This window comes from Oryza sativa, chromosome 10 (assembly GCF_034140825.1).
Source record: "Oryza sativa Japonica Group chromosome 10, ASM3414082v1".
Lineage (NCBI taxonomy): Eukaryota > Viridiplantae > Streptophyta > Magnoliopsida > Poales > Poaceae > Oryza > Oryza sativa.
The window spans coordinates 4,763,820-4,784,081 of record NC_089044.1 but is presented as its reverse complement, the minus strand read 5'-3'; the positions used below and the strand labels follow the sequence as shown (position 1 = coordinate 4,784,081).

At 44.4% G+C, this 20,262-nt stretch overlaps 2 protein-coding genes across 9 annotated transcripts; one reads left to right on the top strand and one right to left on the bottom strand.

Annotated features, from left to right (window-relative positions):
* Positions 1 to 344: 344 nt before the first annotated feature.
* On the top strand, positions 345 to 4,981 carry LOC4348176 (enolase-like). Of its 2 annotated transcripts, none has more exons than XM_066304430.1 (17): positions 345 to 540; positions 1,196 to 1,259; positions 1,381 to 1,445; positions 1,999 to 2,046; positions 2,126 to 2,212; positions 2,311 to 2,391; positions 2,480 to 2,584; positions 2,661 to 2,738; positions 2,814 to 2,888; positions 3,116 to 3,178; positions 3,278 to 3,358; positions 3,475 to 3,669; positions 3,753 to 3,803; positions 3,884 to 3,972; positions 4,063 to 4,114; positions 4,226 to 4,282; positions 4,580 to 4,874. In XM_066304430.1, exons 1-17 carry the CDS (start codon positions 370 to 372, stop codon positions 4,658 to 4,660), a joined length of 1,443 nt encoding a protein of 480 aa, XP_066160527.1. In that variant the 5' UTR covers positions 345 to 369; the 3' UTR covers positions 4,661 to 4,874. The 2 variants fall into 2 exon arrangements, with proteins under 2 accessions (XP_066160527.1, NP_001390872.1); NM_001403943.1 differs by having other exon boundaries at positions 363 to 540; positions 2,480 to 2,581; positions 2,658 to 2,738; positions 4,580 to 4,981.
* Positions 4,982 to 8,501: 3,520 nt separating this feature from the next.
* LOC4348175 (geraniol 8-hydroxylase) lies at positions 8,502 to 15,400 on the bottom strand. Of its 7 annotated transcripts, none has more exons than XR_010737104.1 (3): positions 14,447 to 15,400; positions 8,963 to 9,619; positions 8,502 to 8,899 (listed from the first exon to the last, which is right to left on the bottom strand). XR_010737104.1 is itself a non-coding variant. In XM_066304917.1 (3 exons), the coding sequence occupies exons 2-3, from the start codon at positions 11,845 to 11,847 to the stop codon at positions 9,014 to 9,016; spliced, it is 1,299 nt and encodes a 432-aa protein (XP_066161014.1). In that variant the 5' UTR covers positions 11,848 to 11,914; positions 14,447 to 14,555; the 3' UTR covers positions 8,502 to 9,013. The 7 variants fall into 7 exon arrangements, 3 of the variants coding, with proteins under 3 accessions (XP_066161014.1, XP_066161012.1, XP_066161013.1); XR_010737105.1 differs by having other exon boundaries at positions 8,502 to 8,887; XR_010737107.1 differs by lacking the exon at positions 14,447 to 15,400 and adding an exon at positions 11,155 to 12,356 and having other exon boundaries at positions 8,502 to 8,887.
* Positions 15,401 to 20,262: the final 4,862 nt, after the last annotated feature.

The window sequence follows — 20,262 nt, the reverse complement described above, 5'->3', positions numbered from 1 at the left end:
CCATCTGGCTGGACCCACCGTACTAATGGCACGACCCCCTCAGCCGCCTAGAAGCAAGAAAAAAAAAACGAGACCAGCCAGGAAACCGGTGCTCTCCTCTCTCTCCCAACTTTTCAAAATCCGACGGCTGGCGAAGACCTCCTTCCATCGGCGGGCCGCGACGCGAGGGCGGCGCCGATTTCCATCACGCCCACAAGTTTCCGCATCGAGAACATCGACAACCCCACCTCCACGTGGGACCACACCCCAATCCCACCCCAAACCGGGCCCACTGTCAGCGACACTGCACGTCGACCCTCCTCGTGACCGTAACTATTAGGGCTGCTTCCAACTCACCACCCTCCATTATAAATGGGCGGTCTGCCCTAAATGTCTCGCATCCATCGAAACCCCACTTTATTAGCACCAACCCCGTCTCCTTCCTCCATTCCTCCGCTGCTAGAACCTTCTAGAAGCTCTCCTCCTCCTCCCATGGCGGCGACGATCGTGTCCGTCAAGGCGCGCCAGATCTTCGACAGCAGGGGCAACCCCACCGTCGAGGTACGTACCGCCGCCGAGACGAGCTTTCTCTCTCCCTCCCGCTGCCGATCTGATCTCTTCCTCCTCTCGCGGCCTCCCTGCTTCGATCTGGCCAGATGGGCCGTTCCGGTGTGGTGATTCCGTCGATCTCGCGGGGTGGGGGGCGCTGAGGCCGTCGCGATGACCGTGGATTCGTTTTTTCCGGCGAGGTTGTTTGGGGGTTTAGGCGATTTGCGGGGTTGTTTGCGGAATTTGGTGCAGGGTTTAACCCCTTTTCGCGAGGGGTTTTGTGGAGGGTAGGTGGGATCTGGAGACAGTGAACGACTGTTGTGTTGGATTTAAAGCGAGGGTTAAGGTATCGCCTAGATTTAATGCGAATATTGATTTATCGCCTAGATCAATTAGATGCTGCGCCGTGCACGAATTCCCCCACCTGTCATACATTTTTCTACGGATTTGAAGGATGCATGGTACAGATCTGTGGGTCCTGCACTTGCTCGTGGCTTCATTATTGTCGAAGCATTGTTGACCGTGGGTGTGGTAATTGTGATGTGGGTCGATAGTTCTAAATCCAACTCTTACCATGTATACAGTAAATGTTTCATTTTGTTTTCATGCTGTTGCGACAAAATGTTATTTGGTTGCTAGTATAATTTATGATACATATGTGCATCAGGTCGATGTGTGCTGCTCAGATGGAACCTTTGCAAGGGCTGCAGTTCCCAGTGGTGCATCAACTGGTGGGTTATTTAGATGTTCTTTTTTTTGCTTTGTTTGCTCATAACCATGGTTTCACATTATCTTAAATGATGTGATTATGGTTTGGCTAGAAGCTAATCTCATCTCTTTCATAATCTACAGGTGTCTATGAAGCTCTCGAATTGAGGGACGGTGGATCTGATTACTTGGGAAAGGGTGTTTCCAAGGTTTGCCTTTGATACTTTTTATGTTGCAAACTATTTTAGATATTTAACTATGTAAGAGATCAGTTGATTTTTTAACATAAAACATCCTGCCCTTATTCAATGTTATTGCTTCACCAGCATCAAGCTCTCTTAGCATTTAAAGTGAGTCTATTGATAATATCTATTTTAGCATCGGAGATTGAATCCAAACAAATGCTATTTTTGGTTAAATTCCTTGTAGCCATGGGAGCATGTTCCTAGTTGCATTCCTTGCTGTGCTATAATTTAAACTACTCAAGAGTTCAGATTCTATGTTCTCTCTATCAAATAATTAGTGGCAGATGAGAAAGTCATATTGTCTTGGCTAAACTAAAAAAAGACAAAGTCAAATCAATTATGACTTGTCCACCTTTTAACTGCTTAAATAAATTAGTCAACTTGCTATACTGGTCCTATTGCATCATGATGTATACTTGTTTCATGGGTTATAAAAAATCAATTTGTTTCTGGTACCTGTTACAATGTTTTATTTTTGTTGTTTTTGTTTCTTTACATTTTTTTTCTGTTGTTTCAGGCTGTCGACAATGTGAACTCGGTTATTGCCCCAGCTCTGATTGGCAAGGTTTGTCTCATGGTTCACCTATTCTGTTGTATTTTGAGACTAAATCCAGAATTCATTATATGCTCTATTTCTTCTGCAGGACCCTACGTCACAGGCTGAGCTTGATAACTTCATGGTTCAGCAGCTTGATGGAACCAAAAATGAGTGGGGGTGGTGCAAGCAGAAGGTATTATCTAATCCATCTGGTCATGGGCCTTAGTCATGAAAATTGTAGATGTACCATTTGTAAGTGGATTCTACTAAGTCTTTTATCAATATGTGCAGCTTGGTGCTAATGCAATCCTGGCTGTGTCACTGGCCATTTGCAAAGCTGGAGCTATCATCAAGAAGATTCCTCTGTACCAGGTTTGCTGCATGTTAAGATGTGCAATTTATTGCCCTCTTATCTATTCGTTTATGAATTTGCCAACTGATAATATGTTCTGTTTTGCAGCACATTGCCAACCTTGCTGGAAACAAGCAACTGGTTTTGCCCGTACCTGCATTCAACGTCATTAACGGTGGATCACATGCTGGAAACAAGCTTGCCATGCAGGCAGTGATCTGAACTAAGATTTTCTCATTCTATGTGTTGCTCATAAAGTTATTTAATGATGTGCTCTATATTGCAGGAGTTCATGATCCTTCCTACTGGGGCCGCTTCATTCAAGGAGGCCATGAAGATGGGTGTTGAAGTGTACCACAACCTGAAGGTAATTCTTTCATCTTCATTTTAAACCTTTTCCCCATCTTACGTCATTGAAAATTAATTAATTTTATCTGTACAGTCTGTTATCAAGAAGAAGTATGGTCAGGATGCCACCAATGTTGGTGATGAAGGTGGTTTTGCTCCTAACATTCAGGTACTTATGCCTGCAGCAGTGAATTCAATTATCTTTCTTTCCACTATGCTGTTGATCCATGTGAAGTGCTTCACTTCAATTATGTTTCCCTGTTTTGCTTTGTATTTGCTTGATGTTAGATGCTGAGATAACTTCTGTTTTGATGTATGAAGCTAATCCGTAATTAGAAATCTAAATGAATATACTTAGCATGTGGTTTGAATCGTTTGTGTTGTGTGATATTGCAGGAAAACAAGGAGGGTCTTGAGCTCTTGAAGACTGCAATTGAAAAGGCTGGATACACTGGCAAGGTTTGTGTACTTTGATTAATTTATTGTTTATCTTTCTGCATAAGTTAATGTTTTTGATTGACTGAGGCTTGAGACTTTTTTTGCAACCTGATATGGTAGGTTGTCATTGGAATGGATGTTGCTGCTTCGGAATTCTACAATGACAAGGACAAAACCTATGACCTTAACTTCAAGGAGGAGGTAGGTGGCAATCTGTTTCATTTTTGATAGTAGGGATTGGCTCACTGTTTGATATCATGTAGATGTATATAATGCTGTGAACTTATTGGGAACATTTGTGATTCTTTTTGTTGTAGAACAATGATGGTTCACAAAAGATATCTGGTGATAGCCTGAAGAATGTATACAAGTCATTTGTCAGTGAATACCCCATTGTCTCGATTGAGGATCCGTTTGACCAGGATGACTGGGAACACTATGCTAAGATGACCGCTGAAATTGGAGAGCAAGTGCAGATTGTCGGTGATGACCTCCTTGTCACCAACCCAACAGTGAGTGCATAGTTTTCTATTACTTCTAAATATGATCTCTCTTTCAGTGTGGTTGATAATTAATATTAATATATGTTATGCAGAGGGTGGCAAAGGCAATCCAGGAGAAGTCATGCAATGCTCTTCTGCTGAAGGTATGGTTCTATTGATTCTTTCCTTCACGTTTAATAGTTTATCTTCCATGTGCGAATATATCACCCTTGTCTTTCAACAGGTTAACCAAATTGGATCTGTCACTGAGAGTATTGAGGCCGTGAAGATGTCAAAGCGTGCTGGCTGGGGTGTGATGACCAGCCACAGGAGGTATACTGATATGCTTACCTGTCTTTATTCCTGGTGGACCTGGTCTGACTACCAACCATTTGTATATTGACTTGTGTTTCATTGCCACAGTGGTGAGACTGAGGATACCTTCATTGCTGATTTGGCTGTTGGTTTGGCCACGGTAAGATTCTGTGCTCTACATTCACTGTAGTGAACTTTACGGCATCCTGTATTAGTTGTTACTCTTGTACTGAATGTGAGGGCTGAATATATCTTTGTCATTCTGAAACAGGGTCAGATCAAGACTGGAGCACCCTGCCGATCAGAGCGCCTTGCCAAATACAACCAGGCAAGTAGTTTTTCATATTTTGTACCGTATAAAACCAATCAGCTGACCCAGCCAACCTCTATCTGCATTTCTTACGTGCTGTTTAGATCTGAAAGACTTGAATGATTACTTTAGCCCAAGCATGATTTTTTTTGTTCTCAGATGCTTTCATGCGTTAATGGGTAGTTCAGTTAATACTGTCCACTAATTCATGCATATTTTTGTTCAGGCGTTAACGAATCCATGCATATGCTTAAGCTAGTCATTAAAAAGGGGTAAAATTATTATACTAATTCATGCTATTTCTTATTTCAACAGCTTCTTAGGATTGAGGAGGAGCTTGGTGCGGCTGCTGTCTACGCTGGTGCCAAGTTCCGCGCACCCGTGGAGCCCTACTAAACTTGATGGTGAAGACAGGATGCTCATTTCTATCCGTAATTGACTTCCCGGTCGAACTCTAGTTAAAAAGCTCGTAGAATCGAGAAATAAATCCTCCACTGTATGAGCGGATATGTACCCCCAAACTTGCTCCAATTTTGGTGATGTGTAGTTCTGAGCTTGCGTGTTCTCTGAACCTGTTGGATCTTTAATACAGAGAGTATGGCTTTTGTTATTATGGCTGTGATTAGTTCCCTTTAAATTTTTAACTTTTCTGTCACATTAAATATTTGACGTATGCATGGTGAAAATAAAATCAATTGCACATCTTGAGTCTAATTACATTTGATGTGTCAGTATACTTTAAATTTTTATTTTTTTTAAATGAAACTAAACACGGCCTATAGCTATTTTCTTAGTTGTACCGGGCACATGTGATCTTCTGTATCGAGAAGCTCTAGTGTGGAACAGGATGCCTATTTATGTGATGGGGCATGGGGCTAACACCAACAATCTACTAACCTTCCACAGGATGCCTATTTATGTGATGGGGATATGGGGCCAAGGGCCTATCCCTGGCGACGCCGTTCAAATGCCGTACCTTTTCGAGCTGGAGGTGTTCCCCAGCGGCCAGCGTAGAGCCACGACGTCTTTGTGAGGGACGTGCTCCTTGACTTCTTTTCGCCTCCTCCTCTCCTTGGGACGTGCTCCTCGACTACTTTTCGTCAAGCCACAGCTTGGGGCTTCGCGTTGGGTGATGATGTGGCGAAGCCTTGCGCTTGTGGTCCCGCTCTCGCAGTGGTAGTTTCCCCTTTCACCCTCAGCGGCGTGTTGGGGCGGAGTTGGCGGTAGCACGGTGGGGAGTAGGAGGCGTGACCTACCAGATCCGGCGATGACGGGCGAAGGGAGAGAGAGACGGTGACGACTTGGAGAAGAAGACCGACTGGATCTCACTCCGCCACCTCTTGCTTGTGCTCCTTGTGGGCCTCGCCGCCGCTGCTGCGGCCGCCGCGTCCTCCTCCTGCTCGTGCTCCTCGTGGGCCTCGCCGCCGCTGCTCCCACACTTTGAAAGAGAGAGGGAGAGAGAGAGCGGCGGAAGCTTGTGGGCGACGCGGTGTGGCGGAGTCAGCGGTGGCGCAGTGTGGCGAAGTCATCGGTGGCGCGGTGGGGCGAACCGACGAAGTCAGAGGCGGCGTTCTGGGGCAGGTGGAGAGGCGACGAGAAAGAGGTGGAAATAGATGAGTCGGAGGCATCGCCGAATAAAATTAGGAGAGTAAAACAACACTGGTGGTTTTGTGGGCTAGAACACCCATTGTGGGATGTAATATCTTCCTATAGTACCCTTTGATTTTATAGGACCTATTTGAGTGTATCCTCCATTGGAGACAGAGATTCCTTTGTGTAGCCTAGGTGGTATGGCCCACATGAGGCTACTACTACCCGTGCCTTAGGTTGTACATGCCCTAACACCAACCAATTCACTAGCTCCTTTCTTTTATGGCTTCCTTCAACTTTCCATGATTTATAATTTTTAAATCGTGTATTATTGTAAAATCCATTTAAAGTATAGCTCTCCATTCAAAATATATGACAAAACGAGTTCAATGTTAAATATATTTAAACATTCAAAAGTAATTTACTTCTTTTCATTGAAAATAAGGACAATTTTGAAATAAGAAACTTTGTGAAGTACAATGTTGACAACATTCACGAGTAAATGCAATTATTATCTTTATTTTAAAATATATTTTTTTTGAAAAAAATATTTTCATAATATAGGAAAGTAACTCTAAGAGAATAGTAGTAACCGTTGACGATATTAGAAATACCTAGGGAAAAATAACTCTAAGAAAATAATTACAGTATTAAGAAAATAATTAATGTTGATGATATTAAAAGTACCTATAGAGCAAAGGACAAATAACTCTAAGAAAATAATTATAGAATTAAGAAAATAATTACAGTATTAGAAGTACATTACTAAAGAAAAATAACTGAATCAAGAAAAATAAAAATAGAACTAACTCTTCACTCTAAATCTAGAAGAATCGAAATAACTTTTCACGGTATTAAAAGTAATTCTTCACAGTTTCAGAAGTAGCTATATTGGTAGATGAAGTAACTCTCTAGAAAAATAGAAGTAATTTTTTGTGGTGTTAAAAGTATCTTTCAAAATAAATAGAATTAACCATCTAGAAATATGTATATACTGCTAGTTTATTCAAAACTAGGAATAAATTTAGAGGTAATTATGATTCGTGTATTAATTAGGAATAAATAAAAAAAGATTCTGGCCAATGCCTACTTCGCAAATCAAAAGAAGATTCAGAGATTGCCTGTTCGATCAATTCGACTCCGACCACTAGTTCAGCAAAAGCACATTGAAGCACGCCCCACGCAGCCGCCTGGTCAGTTTCATCTACCGGGCACCTCCCCACCGGCCTCCTGGTAATCCCCGCCCATGCGTGCGCCTACTGGCTGCTTGTAGGCTATATGTGACACCACCACATTGGCCACGTCAACGCCACTCAGTGGAGCGATATTTCCGTTGTCCACTTTCAAGGCATCGCCAAGTTGCCATCGTCCTTTACTTCGTTGTTGATTCCTCAGGCAGGCAACCACTCCACCTCACCTTTGCCCTCAATTCCTCAGGTGACTGATTCATCGTGAGAAAAAAAAACAAAATGTGAATAAGAGTGGGGCGCTTTTGCAAAATCACTGAGAAATACAGGGTGACCCACGTGTCTGACTTGTCTCCGGCGCTGACATGGACGAGTGACATGGAAAATATTCATGCATGGAGCCCCCTGACACGGCCTCGCGATGATTAGGTGAGATTCAACAACAGTTACAATGGGAAGGAGATGGGAAACGGTGGAAGTGTTATAAAGAAAGTGATTGTACCTTTAGTTTTGGAGGAGGCCAACGGTACAGACAGATTTAGCAATTTCTCTCTGGCGGTTGAGCTAGGGTTTCTACACTTTCGTGTTCGGCAATGGTGAGATAGGCAGCGGGCATGATGAGCTCTGGTGGCTACAGTCGAAGGTTGCCATGACGACCGAGGAGATAGACAAACTGGAGCAGGAGATGCTCGTTAGGCACCAAGCCGAGTACGCTGAGGCAGCAGAGGTCGACGGACTTATGCCAATCAACCGAGCGCGCACCGAGGGCCAACATTCTCGAGCTCAGCTAGGTGGCCACTTGTTATCTTGAATGTGGGCTTCATTATCACAACTAGCGACATAATCGGTGAGGCCGTGCTTTGTGGTGGCGGGGGTGTGGAGCTTTGCGGTGGTGGGCATAACATGGGCTTCCTCACACTTGGATTTCCTCACCCTAGGAGAAGGAAGGATGGTGAGGTTGGTGGCGGTGGTGGCGGCTGCAGCTGAAGAGAGAAAAAGGAGATGAAAAAGAAAGGAAAAAACATAGAAGGAAAAAAATAAAAAGAAATTTTCTAGGCGGGTCTTATTTGTCGGTTAGTGTAGACTTAGTGATGATACCACTTTAGTGTTTGTGTGGCATGTCATCTCAACCCCACGTAGAATCGCAGAGAAGTTATGGCAATTCAAAACGGAATGATGCATTTTAACAAGTTGTGATACGTAAATCCGTTTTTTAAGAGTACGGGGAGATAGATTAGAATGTTGAATAAGTTTAAGGACTATGTGCACACTTTAATCTCGAAAAATATTCAGAGCTGCCTGTTAATCTTGTAAAAAATAATATTCAGAGCTACACTGTATAGTTTATATGTTGGCCTTCTTTTGCCGTGTCGTTCCACTTATACAATTAGTTTAATGTCGTGTTCATCTTCTTGTGGTTTTTGTTTTTTGCTTTCCTAGCAAGTGGAAGAAAAAGTAAATATCCAAATCTCAGCTTATTTATCCTATTGGAACAATATATCCCCACAAATACACGTAATGATTTATTACAATATTCCACATTAATCATCTAATATTGCCATACATTTTTTTTTCGGGGAAAAGGATCTATATTACTCAAACACAGGCCTGACAGAGACTCACACCGAGCTTTATTCGCTAACCATGAAATGAAATTACAACTATTATCCGGCCACAGGCCTGACAGAGATTCACACCGAGCTTTATTCGCTAAACATTGGCTAACCCGGTTTTGACTACGACAGACTTTACTAAAGAGAATTTCCCTGTCACCGCCCATAAGATCCTTGACTGCATTGATAACATATGCCAAATCAGACCTATCCTTCTCCTTGGACTGAAGCAACTGCAGAGAAACCTGACAATCCGTTTCCATCATGATTGGTAAAAGAGACCACTGGACAGCAAAATATTGTCATACCTGATACAATGTTTTTGAGCAGTCCAGTGAAGTGGCTGCCTGGCTTCTAACTCAAGTTGATGTGGCCATAGCACATAGAGGAATGGCTTTTGCTAGAGTTACACCAAACTTTTCTGTCATATTAACTCCATCTCTTTCGACCTTGACTGGGAGTCTCCACTTGAAATTAATTAGTAGTGATGCAAGAACCACATGGACCATCCTAACAGCTAATGGCAATCCAGGGCAGATCCGTCTTCCAGCTCCGAATGGAATGAGCTCAAAATCCGCACCTTTAAAGTCAGTTGCCCTTTCTAGAAATCTCTCCGGCATAAACTTCTCTGCCTCTGGCCATATGTCTTTATCTCGACCCATAGCCCAGACATTTATAAACACTTTTGCACCTTTAGGTATTGTATAGCCCAATATTTGAATTGTTGTTGTAGCTTGACGTGGTAATAAAAATGGAACAGGTGGATGCAATCGAAATGTTTCTTTGATGACAGCTTGCAAATAGGGCAGTCGACCAATATCAGATTCTTCAATTCTTCTTGTGGATCCAATAACTCGTTGCAGTTCATCGCATGCTTTAGCCATTGGTAATGGGTTTCTAAGCAATTCTGCCATCGCCCATTCTACAGTGCTAGAGCTTGTGTCACTTCCAGCAGCAAACAAATCCTTCAACAAAAACCACTTTGAGATATTAATATATAGCACACTCTTAATTATGAGAGAGCATTCAGGTGATGAATTATTCAGCACTAATCACTAACTTAACCCGTGCATTAGCACATGCTATTGATATTGGGCCTGTTCGGCTGCCATTTTTCGCAGCTGCACACAGCTAGCTGCTGCAGCAAGCAGCACAGCTGCAGCCGCACTAAGCAAGAGCTGCAGTCGCAGCGCTGCCGCCAGAATGGCAGCCGAACAGGCCCATTATATGCTTTGTATAAATGATTGTGTTTAAGCTCTAAGCTATCTCCTATAGTCTATAATATTGAAGAGATAACGAATTAAGATTTCCGAGCTACATGCGTATTTCTTAGAACTAAGATGTTGAACTAAGGGATGTAAATTGAACGATTTGAAAAAGTTAAGGACTGGTGATGTATGATCGTCCTGTTCCACCACAGACCCAATCAAAGCCATAACTTTAAGTTCTGGACCTACACAGCCCAAAAGACTATCTGATAGGTAAGGACTACCCCCTATCTTTTATGTTATGCTTCATCATCATTAATTATCGATGCGGGACTAAACCCAATAATAAGTTAACAACAGTATCGGCTAAAAAAGGAACGAGTATTCCCTCCGATTCTATAATAATTGACGCTTTGGACAAGGTTGAGGTCAAACTTTTATAACTTTGACCATCAATAACTTTAAAAATATTTTGTTTAAAAAAACTAGAACAACATATATAGATTTGTCTTTCAAAACACTATAATAAAATTATACATGCATTTATTTATTGTATATATTATAATAGAAAAATAAGGTCAAAGATATATTATCTTTGTAGACCGTATCATTGTCCAAAATGTCAATTAAAATAAAACCGAACGGAGTATGCGACATCGACAGCAAACCTAATTTAACTATTGCTGTTTGTGGTTGCCTACACTAGCTATAATGGAACTCGCCAGACGTTTCAGCACATAAAAAGCTGAACACCCTCTTCGTCATAAAATTCGATGAGACATTTACCATTAATTTCGATAGATTATTTAGATTCACTAAAAAAATCGAGGCTTTTATATTTTGGACAGAGGAAATACCATGTACTTCCTCCATTAAAATAACTCAACTTCTGAAATTTGAATTTTATTCAAAAAAACCAACTTCTAATATTCTATCTAACCTCGGCACATAAGACGAGAAATTTTCTCCCTTAAATACCCTTTATCTACCATCAACATTACTACTTTTTTCAATAATGAGACGTATTTTGGTTAATTTTTTACTCTTCACTAATCTCTTCTTGAGATGGTAGGTAGTGGCGGAGCTAAAAATTTAAGCTTCTGGGTTAATTACTAATGATTCGTATTTAAGTGGGGTCATTTCTCTAAATTCTTTTGAATTTATACATGAAAATCAAAGTTTATACGATGTTTTTTAAAAAGTTGTGGGTCAGTCGACTCCACGAAATAGGCCTGGATTCGCCACAGATGGTAGGAATGGGGTTTTATGGGACGGAGGGAGTATGTCCTTACCGTGAAAATTGACTGGAGCGCGTCGTCGTGGAGGCCTGCCGTGTCGTCATCGCGCGCGGCGAGCCTCAGGAGCACCCTCAGAAAGTCGTCCTTCACCTTCCCATGCTCCTTTCCGACGACACGCCTGCGATGTTCGATCTCTGCGTCGAACACCCGGCGCAGCCGCTCGAACAGCCCGGCCAGCCGCCGGCGCCAGCCCTGCAGGTCGGCGGCGGCGAGCGCCGGGAAGAAGTCCGATAGGTTGGGGCTTCCGGCTGCCCCCATGATGTCCGTGACCACCTGCTGGAACTCCTTGGACGCGCCATGGTCGTCGAGGCTGGTCAGGTCGCGTGAGAAGATGGTGTGGGAGAGGAGGTTCAGGCTCGTGGTGAACGCCACGCGGCCGACGTCCACCGCCGCGCCCTCGCGCGCCAGCCGCGCGACGTGGTCCACCAGCTCCACCACCTTCTCCTGCCGGAGCTCATGGAGCGCGTCGAGCCGGCTCGTTGAGAACAGCTCCGTCGCCATGATCTTGCGGAGCTCGCGCCACCGCGGCGAGTTGGGCAGCAAGGCGACGGAGTTCCTGGCGTGGTCACCGGAGGCGTCGGGGGCGGACCGGGTGGCGAAGACGGCGTCGTGCTTCTGCAGGAACTCGCGTGCGACGTCCGGCGAGGAGACGACCACCGTGGTGACCGCGCCCAGGCGGAGCGACATGAGCGGGCCATACGTCTTGGCGAGGCCGGCGAGCGAGCGGTGTGGCTGGTCGCCGAGCAAGTGGAGGCTGCCGATGAGCGGGAGAGGGTGGGGTCCCGGCGGGAGGCGGCGGCGGGATTGTGCGAGGAGGTCGAGGAGGTAGACGGAGAGGAGGGAGAGAGCACAAGCCATGAAAGCCAAAGAAACAAAGCCGCCATTGCAGTACTGGGGAAGAAACTGGGATATTTGCAACTATATGTATTTACAAGAAGAAATTGGGGGACGGGTTCAGTGCAGTTGTACCTGTACCGTTCTTTTCTCCAACAAAAGTTTGACGTGTGAGAAATAAATGTTACAATTAGAATTTGACTATGCTGCATCTTTTAAGTTTTGTGTTATAATGGATCTATTTTAAATGTCACACCGGGTGTGTTTTTTAATGTTTCAATAATTATTTTGTGATGTTTCAATAGTTTATTTGTTAATGGTGCATGTAGTGTCATCGGATGTTTCATTATTTTCTAATGTTTTACTTATTTATTCAGAAATATTGCACGTATTGTACTTTGAATGTTTCATTGAGTATTTTCTAATATTCCAACATTTACATCTCATTGTTTCGTGTATAATATAAAAATGTTTAAATTAGATCTGTAATCATATTATATATTTTCTCATAAATATAATCAAGCAGAATCAATTTATAAAGATTTAGTTATGACGAACGTAATGATGAAATTGAATCATGAATCGTATAATTAATTTAGAAGGAAAAATTGTCTAATTTTTTTTTAAAAAGTGGTTAAAAGAGAGAGAAGAGAAAGGAAAATAGAATAGATAAGCCACCTGCAGCATTACCCGCGTAATAATCGTGTGAAAGCTCTACTTTGCACATGAGGAGGTAGCCGTCCGATATTTGTGTAAATATCATACTTTTGTCAATAATCTCTTCCGTCAATCAACCCATGTGACCCATAGAAATCATTGCGGATTCCAAACTTTGTGAAAACTCTACTTTGCACACGAGGAGGTAGCCATCTGATATTTGTGTAAATATCATACTTTTGTCAACAATCTTTTCCGTCACATCAACCCATGTGACCCATAGAAATCATTGCGGATTCCAAACCTGAGCTATGATACCACTTATTAGAGTGCGTAGCCTGGCCCACCAACCGTGGGCCATCCAGGTCACATTGGGCCTGATCTACCATAGGACCAACCGGAGTCACAACTTTAGGTCCTGGACCTATACAGCCCTAAACACACTAGTAGAGAAATGATTCTTCTGTGCGGTCAAAAGTGATTTTCGCGTGCGGATCTTCCAACTGTCTGGAACCAAGTGTCTTTAAAATCACTATTTTTACGTGTGGGTGGCGCACCCGCACGCGATTTTCGCGTGCGGGGTGGTTATGTCGCCCGCACGCAAAAATAAAAAACCAAAAAAAATATCCAAAAAAAGAAAACCCTCCTCACGGTCGCCGTCGTCGTCGCCATCGCGGTCTCCGTCATCGTCATCGTCGCCGTCGCCGTCGCGGTAGCCGGATCCGGTGCCTCCCCACCGTCCGAGCCTGCCCGCCCGCCACCACCGCCGCCGCTGCGCGCACGCGCCGCTGAACCCGCCGCTCTCGGTCGCCGCCGCGCGCATGCCGCTGAGGCCGCCACCGCCTTCGGATCCGGGCGGGGGACGACCGTCGCCGCCAGATCGGGGCGTGGGGCAGCGGCCTCTACTGGATTCAGGTGAGGGGCGGTCGTCCGCAGCGGCGCGCACACGCTGCCGAGCTCACCGCTCTCGGTCGCTGCCGCTAAGGACGCCGCCAAGCCGCGCGGTGCCGCTGGCCGCGCCCACGCCGGCCGCGGGAGAGAGAGGTGAGAGAGTGGAAGAGGATAGAGAGTGAGAGAGAGGATAGAAAGGATAATGACGTGGATGGGTGGATGAGATAAAATTTTGAGGTGTCGAGGAGGGATAAGTGGAGGAAGGATAGACTTGTAGGCATGTTTTCAAGAGGCCCGCAAGGTGAAATTTTGAATTTTGAAGTGTTGAGGAGGAAAAAGAGGATGAAATTTTGAATTTTGAAGTGTAGAGGAGGGAAAAGAGGATGAAGGATTGACTTGTAAGTATATTTTTAAGAGGCCAACAATGCCCGCATGCAAAAATAAGAAAATCGGTTTATTTTGGCATGCGATTTTCACCTACAGGCTTCTTAAGGGTTCGTCTGTAAACTAAATAGCTCATTCAGGAAAATTGTTTCTCTAGTACTAGTGAGACTAGTCTTGGATAATTACTGCCCTCACTTTTTAAGTTGTGCTATCCCATTATCAATTACCGACGTGGAACTAAATTCAACAACGATAAGTTAACAACAATATGGGTTAAAAAACGGAAGTATGCGACATTGACAGCAAACCTAATTTAACTATTGCTGTTTCTGTTTACCTACAGTAGCTACAATGGAACTCGCTAGACGTTTCAGCATGTGAAAAAGCTGAACCCTCTCTTCGTGGTAAAATATAAGAACCTAAAATTCTACAAGACATTTACCATTATTTTGGATAGATTATTCAGATTCACTAGAAAATCGAGGTTTTTATATTTTGGTCAGAGGGAGCATGTCCTTACCGTGAAAACTGACCGGAGCGTGTCGTCGTCGAGCCCCGCCGTGTCGTCGTCGCGGGCGGCGAGCCTCAGGAGCACCCTCAGAAAGTCGTCCTTCACCTTCCCATGCTCCTCTCCGGCGACACGCCTGCGATGCTCGATCTCTGCGTCGAACACCCGGTGCAGCCGCTCGAACAGCCCGGCCAGCCGCCGGCGCCAGCCCTGCAGGTCGGCGGCGGCGAGCGCCGGGAAGAAGTCCGACAGGTTGGGGCTTCCGGCCGCCCCCATGATGTCCGTGACCACCTGCTGGAACTCCTTGGACGCGCCACGGTCGTCGAGGCTGGTCAGGTCGCGCGAGAAGATGGTGCGCGAGAGGAGGTTCAGGCTGGTGGTGAACGCCACGCGGCCGACGTCCACCGCCGCGCCGTCGCGCGCCAGCCTCGCGACGTGGTCCACCAGCTCCGACACCTTCTCCTGCCGGAGCTCGTGGAGCGCATCGAGCCGGTGCGTCGCTAACAGCTCCGTCGCCATGATCTTGCGGAGCTCGCGCCACCGCGGCCCCGGGGGAAGCCACGGGACGGAGTTCCTTGTGTGGTCACCGGCGGCGTCGGGGGCGGACCGGGTGGCGAAGACGGCGTCGTGCTTCTGCAGGAACTCGCGGGCGACGTCCGGCGAGGAGACGACCACCGTGGTGACCGCGCCCAGGCGGAGCGACATGAGCGGGCCGTACGTCTTGGCGAGGCCGGCGAGCGAGCGGTGTGGCTGGTCGCCGAGCAGGTGGAGGCTGCCGATGAGCGGGAGAGGGCGGGGTCCCGGCGGGAGGCGGCGGCGGGAGTGTGCGAGGAGATCGAGGAGGTAGATGGAGAGGAGGGAGAGCACAAGCCATGAAAGCCAAAGGAACAAAGCCGACGCCATTGGTAGCACTACTGGGGTTGACAAGCAATAGTGTGGAAGAAACTGGGATATTTGCAACTATATGTATATAAAACAACGAAGCACTGTGTGTGAATGTATAAAATTGTGTCTGTTGGAGTGGACTGCTTACTCCCAATCAAGAATGGAGATTGGGAAATTGGATTTGATCATGTTGGTGTGGTGCCTGCATGCGTGTGACATGACGAAAATGGAGATCACCTGCAACCGCCAGTATAACTGAAATTAACTTTAGCAGTAGTAGTATTAATCACCGTGCATCAAAACGCAGTGGTCCAAATTGCCAAACACTGTTCATCAATATACTGTTGCAGAGGAATACTATACTTCCTCCGTCCCAAAATAGCCCTCAGGATCTGTCCCAAAATATAATAACTTCTCGATCAACATTCTCTTCCCAACCAATCACAACCCTCCACCGTTCACTTTTTCCACCTATCTTCACTACTCATCTAATTATAACCCTCTACCACTCACTTCTATCTATTTTCTTAATAACCGTGTCCAATCCTAAAACTTTTTATATTCTATTAATGAGGGAGTAGTTAATTAGCAAGAACTCCTAGATTATATGGGATCCTTATACGTAACATCTCGAGAGAAATTTGGTCAATGCTTAGCTTCAATTATTTTCAATAAAAAACTAATACTACATGTACGGCAAAGTAAAAGTTTTCAATAGGCTAGTCTATATTATCTCGTCTATCTCACTTGTACTCTTTCCATCTTATAAAAACTCAACAATATTAGATATGATACATTGTAATACTATGAATTTGAATGTGTTAAGATTATATTGATATTTGATGGGAGGGATGGAGAATTTATCTTCCTACTACCTTGGATGAATGGATCACGTGACTGTCTGAACAGGTAAAAACAAGACTACAGATGAGCTGTGACCTCGTGGGTTGGCAGATAACAGTCCCGGTGCGTGGGCTATCAGCTCAAAACACGTCATAAAACTTCCAAATATAAAATATTTAAGATATAATTATATTACACACTATAATTACAATATATTTTATATTTGAGATATAATTATATTACACACTATAATTACAATATACGTAATTAGAGTTTTTCTCCCGTCCTCACTTTTGTAGCACGCGGTACTGGTACCATGAGGCACCAGTCTCCATCCGGCCGTTGATTGCTGAGGGGTACGATGGGGAGCTATCGCGTGTGGTCCAAATAGCGTGCGCGCCTCGATATCTCTCGCTTTCCCTTCTCCTGCATCTAGCGCCGCTGCACTGCACGGGAGAAAAAAGTCGAGGTGAAGGTCGACCCTATCCGCCGCACGGCCGCACGGCCGCAGGCAGATGCAGATCCTCAATCGTTCTGGAAGCGTGGCCCCCACAGGTGTCCTCACCAGCGCTGCAGGAGTTATCGCTGCGGTCGCAGGAGTAGTCGCAGCCGCAGCCGCAGGAGTCATCGTCGCAGTCGCAGGAGTCGTCTCGACGCCGTTGCAAGGGCTGTGGCTGCAGTGGATCTCCAGGACCCTATCCGCCGCATGGTCGCAGGAGTAGCGGTGTCGAGAGGAATGGATGAGGCACCGCCACGAAGGGGAAAATGACGGGACAAGTGGAAGACGCCAGCGTCGAGACCAACTGATGCCGCCGCCATAGCCGTCGCCGTCGTATTGTCCGCCACGCGCCACCATCAGGAGGAAGCCTAGGGTTTTGCTACTCTGCGGCACTTCCCCAAACAAACCACCGATCCAAACATCCTTCCAAACGAGAAAATATGATTATACCCTTTCACCATGGCTCACTCGCGATTGCCACCCCATGACCAAGCTAGTACCCCGAGGTACCATGTAATCGCGACCGTTCGATCTGCCATCATCAACGGACGGGATTTCAGTACCTCACGGTACTAGTACCTTGTGGTAAAAAAGAAGGACTAGAGCAATGCTCATGTAATTAACATGTTTCTCTATCTATCATCTATCTATCTATCTATCTATCTATCTATCTATCTATCTATCTATTATCTATTATATACTAAAAGTCCATTATATTTCCTACAAACGCTCCTAAGTCGCCACGTGTCATCCTACAAATGTTCCTACACCGCCACGTGGCACTATAATAAATTAGAGAATTTTCTAAAAATTCTCTAGCCATTAATTTTCATTAAATTAGGTGGATCCATTATTTACCACTATTAGATTTATCAAAAGAAAAACTGCCTGACCCCAGACCAGGTCCACCTTGGGCGTGTAAGTATATTATATAGTATGTACGAACGGTTTTTTTCCACCTTGAGCCGGCCTGTACGTATATTACTATATATGTATGTACGTTTGCTTTAAGGATAGTACGTACGCACGTTACTTCCACCTCTTCTTCTCTTAATGTCTTCATATTTTTGCACATATTTCTTCTCCTATTATCATACTTTGTTAGTTAGAAAAGAATTTTTTCTGTTAAACAATTCAGCAGCAATAACATCTAAATTATGGGTGTGTTTAGATACCAAAAATTTTGGCCAAAAATTGTAACGCCCCGACATTCGTTAGCCATAAACACAACTAATTTACATAGGGGTGTTATGCATTACCTGTGATATAGTACCAGTCCCAGGATACACTACAAACGTTTCCAAACCGCCACGTAGTATTATAATAAATTAGAGAATTTTCTAAAAATTCTCTAGCTATTGCTTTTCATTAAATTTGGTGGATCCATTATTTACCACCATTAGATTTATCAAAAGAAAACAAACTGCCTAACCCCATACGAGGTCCACCTTGGGCGTGTACGTATATTACTATATGTATGTACGAACGTTTTTTTTTTCACCTTGAGCCGTACGTATTACTATATGTATGTATGTTTGTTTTAAGGATAGTACATACTCACGTTACTTTCACCTCTTCTTCTCTCAATGTCTTCATATTTTTGCACATATTTTTTTCTCCTATTATCATACTTTATTAGTTAGAAAAGAATTTTTTCTGTTAAACAATTCAGCAGCTATAACATCTAAATTATGGGTGTGTTTAGATCCCAAAAATTTTGACAAAAAATTATAACGCCTGACATTCGTTAGCCATAAACACAGCTAACTTACACCGGAGTGTTATGCATTACCTTTAATATAGTACCAGTCCCAGGATACACTAGCTGGTACACACAGAATAAATGAATCAAAGTAAACTACTTTATTACATCACCGGGTAGTAGTTCTTACATAAGTTGTCATCATGGACAGGCCCATAGATAAACAACACAATCATTACAGAAATAACCATAAAAACGACGGCGCAGAAGCGAACAGCGCGGAAAGACTAAGCGACTAAACAACTAAGCACTAGGCAACTAACCTAGGCAACTAACTTATTCCACAGGCGAGGTTTGGGCTAGGCACGAAACATTTAGAAGTCTTCATACTCGGCTTGCTACTGGAGATACTCCTCGGCGGTCGGAAGAGAAGACATGGGATTCCTGGGAGGAGGGGACGGCGACGTGAAGACTTGGCGTCATGCACTGGTGGCGATTCGACGGCGACGCGACACGAAGTGACGCACGTAGAGCGGGATTGGTGGCGAGACGTGGGTGACGCGCAGCCGACGGTGGCTACAGCCGGAATTTGGGTGGTAGGGTTCAGAGCGAGGCGACGGGAGTGTTGACGGTCATTATCGAATAGTTTCGACCGTCAATATTACCAAAATAGAGGAGAACTAGTTATGCTTGCAATGCATATTTATGTTAGAATAATAATATTCCACTAGTATTAGGTTTACTAACCTTTTGTTGAGAATGATCATAAAGTGGAGGAGAATTGACATCAACATAGACGATAAATCAATCAGAAAATGTCGAGAATCAGACTTATGTATGAATGAGCCAATAACTTAGAATTATTGACATGACAAACTGGGCCAAAATTCACAAGTCTGTAGAGAAGAACAACAGAGGAGGCCACCAGCCAAACCATGGGCTAGTTGGGCCAGCCCCAGGTTCGGCCGAACCAGGGCCCTCGTCGCCGTTGGATGCAGGGCTTCTTCTGGACGGTGTGGATTAGCTCCCAATGACGGTTGGAGGGTATTTCCGACTATTCCAACCGTTACAACCGTCATTGGGAGGCTAGATAAACTCCTCACCTTCTCACTTCACTCACACACCTCAAGCAAGCTCTCTCATATTCTCTCAAGTTTAGTTTAGTAGTATCAAGCTAGTGGAATAGGAATAGAGTAGAGATCAGGAGTCTGAGAGCCTTCGGAAGAGTTCGGGTATGGCTATAGTAGCTTTCCTTTTCTCTTTTGTAAGCTTTGTAATATTATTAGAATATTCTTCTATATACATTTATGGTATTGGAATATTTTCCAAGTATATGAATGCCAACCTTACATTATGTTCATGTTATACTGAATATGCTGTTAGCTTATCTGGGAGATGCTTTGGTGACAGCTCAATACGGGTATTCCTCTGCGTGTGTATATAATGCTAAGTTAATTCCCTGGGGAGGGTATTCCTCCGTATTTAGCCCCAGTTGTATGGTCATGATGGGCTGTCGTAAGGAATTCGGCAATCAGGGGTGGCTTCTCGAAGTACCAGGAGGTCATCGGATAGAGGGTATTAGCTAATATATCAGATAACTAGAATGTATATATACTAGAAGTATAGGAATAGATTTTCTTTCTCTTTTCTTTCCATTTAGCTCAGATAATATATTATGAGGATGAGTAGTAATGCTTGTGTGTCACTCTACCCTTGCCATAGAGTAATTGCTACTAGAGCCATACCCGAACTCTTCCGAAGGCTTCCGAACTCCTGATTCCTACTCTAATTCTATTCCACTAGCTAGATACTACTAAACTAAACTTGAGAGGAATGAGATAGCTCTTGCTTGAGGTGTGTGAGTGAAGTGAGAAGGTGAGCTCCTTATATAGAGGCAGG